Source organism: Lathyrus oleraceus, chromosome 6, assembly GCF_024323335.1.
Source record: "Lathyrus oleraceus cultivar Zhongwan6 chromosome 6, CAAS_Psat_ZW6_1.0, whole genome shotgun sequence".
NCBI lineage: Eukaryota > Viridiplantae > Streptophyta > Magnoliopsida > Fabales > Fabaceae > Lathyrus > Lathyrus oleraceus.
Window position 1 is genome coordinate 309,646,420 of NC_066584.1, and position 3,216 is coordinate 309,649,635.

Below are 3,216 nucleotides of genomic sequence, written 5' to 3' on the forward strand. Positions count from 1 at the left end.
TGAACTCTCTTTTTGCTCAGTCAGCCTATCAATCTTATCGTAGGATGAGAAGAGTCTCCCTGAATGGCATTAAGGGAAACCGTAGGCTCAACAATATGAGTAGGATCATTAGACATTCCCTCTGAAACAGAATCAACCTCGGTTAAGTCCAAATGGTCTTCCTCCCCAACTTCCATAAGGAAAACTTGCATTTTTTTTCCTCTGAGGGCAATCATGTCCAGGAAAGAGTTTGTCATGACAGAAAAAACATAAGTTTTGAGCCATATGTTCATCCATTTCTTTAGGGGAAAGTTTCTTCTGAAACGTATATGTCAACTTTCCCAAAATGCTCTTCTGAGAACCTTTAATTATCCCTTTCTTCTCCTGAGGCATCAATATCTTGTCAAAGGTGTTAAAAACTGCATTCTTCTTCTTACTCCAAGATTTGCGGGTTTGATTTGCAGGCACCAACTGTTTCTACAACAATTGCAAGCTTCGCTCTTACAGTTTTGCCATACGAGTAGCTTCCAACACCATACGAGGGGTGAACATCTTCATACCATTACACAATTCTTGTTGAAGGCCTCCCAAATAGCATTGTAGCTTTTGATATTCCGTCAAAGTTGTTCTACACACCAAATTGTCAACTGATTCCTGATACGCCTCCAACGAACCAGTTTGCACCAACTTCTTGAGTTCTTCCATCGGTAAATCAAACTCGAGGCCAAATCGCATCTTCAATGCCTCGGCGAAATTTGGCCATGTCAATCAACCATTCGATCCCTGTTCTAGACTTTGGAACCAATGAAATGAGTTATCATCAAGAGCGATACTCGCAACCGAGACCTTGTCCCCTTCTTGCGTTCCATCCAGCGCGGAAAAACGTTCACATTTCGCAATCCAGGATTCCACATCGTCGCGAGTGAATTTTGGAAAATCCAAATGTGTTAATCATGTTGTGATTCGAGGTGCTCCGTCGCTGGCGCCACCATGTGACGCCCCGCCGCTAACTCCGACATCTGCAATCCAATTCCGCGCATGATTTCTTGCATATTGATGAATTAAAGTTCGAAATGATTCTCTAATTCGCGGATTTGTCTGGTGATACATGGCTCCACCATTGCCATAATGTGTTCCTCCGTCTCACGAATGGCATTCTGCAGCCGCGTCGCATCTGCCATGAATGGTGTTCCTCAGGTCGACAAGCTCTAGATACCAATGATAGGGAAGAGATGAAGAATATAAAGAGCGAGAGGATAGAGAATAGAGATAGGAAGAAAATATTTCATTTATTCAACAAAAGCATATATTGAATGGTTAGTTTCTAAGTATATATAACTGTCTAAGCAGTTATAACAACCCAAATCAACTAAATCCTAATATATGCATCACAAAATGGATTAAAATTTTAAAATATACCTAATTCCTTAATTAGACAATAATTTAAATAACCGGAATAGGAATGATTCCGTTCATAGTTAATAGTTCATAATCAATAAATACGAAATTCATATGACATCACAATATCACATAATCATAATATATAATATAGTTGGAACAATCAACACACCAGGAAGGAAACTGACAAACAATATAACTTGTTAAATACTTTACAAAGAAACAGTTTGGAACAATATTATGTTGAAAAGTCAGGAACTTCAAATCTTCAAACATTATTCTGCCATCCATTGCAAAATACCTTGCATTGCTTAATTGTGTTACTTAGGCCTAACTTCTATCCCTTCAACAAAGAAACCTCTCTTCCAATTACCAGCCGTCTCCAAAACCTTCATATGGACTTCTTCATTCTCTATGCCTGAATTGAAGAACTCTCCCATCTCAATCTCTGACCATCCATCACTTCTCACAGTAGGACATTGCAATCCTACTACTCTGTTGTGAGACCTATGTCTCACATTAGGATCCAAACAGACATTTTTTGTACTACTATGTCCACCTTCGACAAAAACTGATAACTCTACGGGACGGTTCTGAAATCCATGGGGATCAACCATCTTGAACACAAGATAAGCTGCATACTCAGTATTTGAGGACAATGCAACGGTGTTTATCGTACCATGTATATCAAACCAACATACATTAAGAAGCTCAGCGACTTCAGGAAACCTAAAAAAAGACAGGTTTTAAAAATAGACTTTGAGGAATTTCTGCTTGAAACTCTAATTGCAGTTGCGGTTGCGATAGTGGTTTGGGCAAAAAAATCTCAGCCGCTACACCCACTATTAAAGTATTAGCTTTAGCAGGAAAAAAAACAAAGAGAAAGTTAAGTGGTAGTTAACCTGGAATAAGGCAAATCAATCCATTTCCAATAATCGTCATGATCACTCCAAATAATAGTGAGAGATCTAGCCGCAAGCATGTAACGGAAATTTCCACTTTTTCTATCCAATTGAACGCTCTGCATTTCAAGGTAGCCAATTGTTATTAGCAGTATCTTCTGGACTAAACATTTTAAGAATTGATAGCTTTCTCCACATTAAATCAGTTCAGATTATAACTTTCAGTGATAATAAACCTAATATTCCGATATTACCTTGTAACCATGATCGACGATGATAGGGTGATCGGAAAGAGCGAGATAGAGAGCCTTCTTGGTAGGAGCGTTGGCAAGTGAGGGAAACTGTGAAACAACAGAGGCTATGAAATTGGAATCGGAAGGGAGAAATTGATTCCAGACCGCATCGGAGTCGGCGGCTGAACGGAATGTCTTGGAAATGAGGGAGAATCTGCCGGCGTCTACGGGAGTAGTGCGTGACAGTATGGTGGCGATGCATCCTTCCGGCAAATCAAGAATTTCGGTCATTCGCAGTAATTCTAAACGTGTTTTGAAGTGGCCTATCTCTTTCCTCCGATACGAGAAATTTAAAGGAAAGGAAGGTTCAATTTTAATGAGTACGCAGAGGATCCAAATCTGAATTTAATTAGGGCAACTTTGCTTTAGTTTTAAAAAAATGGATTTTTTATTTTATTTTTAAAAATAGATTATACAAAAGTGTTTTTTAAAATATTATAAGTTTTTCTAAATTTATTTTTTATAAATCAAAAGATTAAATTATTCTTTCTATAACATAAATATATCAAAACATAATCAAAATCATAATTTTTAAAAAAGTTGTATCTTAAAAATGATTTTTATGAAAAATTATTTGAAATATCCTAAAAATTAAGTGATTTTTTGAAAATTTGATATCCAAAAAGAGTTTCGATAAAATGATG

At 37.3% G+C, this 3,216-nt stretch overlaps 1 protein-coding gene across 1 annotated transcript; it reads right to left on the reverse strand.

The window, feature by feature from the left end:
* Window positions 1-1,492: 1,492 nt before the first annotated feature.
* LOC127091657 (putative F-box protein PP2-B12) lies at window positions 1,493-2,903 on the reverse strand. Its single transcript, XM_051030343.1, has 3 exons — window positions 2,534-2,903; window positions 2,280-2,398; window positions 1,493-2,106 (listed from the first exon to the last, which is right to left on the reverse strand). Exons 1-3 carry the CDS (start codon window positions 2,801-2,803, stop codon window positions 1,698-1,700), a joined length of 798 nt encoding a protein of 265 aa, XP_050886300.1. The 5' UTR covers window positions 2,804-2,903; the 3' UTR covers window positions 1,493-1,697.
* Window positions 2,904-3,216: the final 313 nt, after the last annotated feature.

Coding starts and splice junctions, on each gene's coding strand:
- LOC127091657 (XM_051030343.1), bottom strand. CDS start 2,803: ATGACCGAAATTCTTGATTTGCCGGAAGGATGCATCGCCACCATACTG. Junction 2,399..2,533: donor TCGTCGATCATGGTTACAAG/GTAATATCGGAA, acceptor CTTGAAATGCAG/AGCGTTCAATTGGATAGAAA. Junction 2,107..2,279: donor ATTGATTTGCCTTATTCCAG/GTTAACTACCAC, acceptor GTCTTTTTTTAG/GTTTCCTGAAGTCGCTGAGC.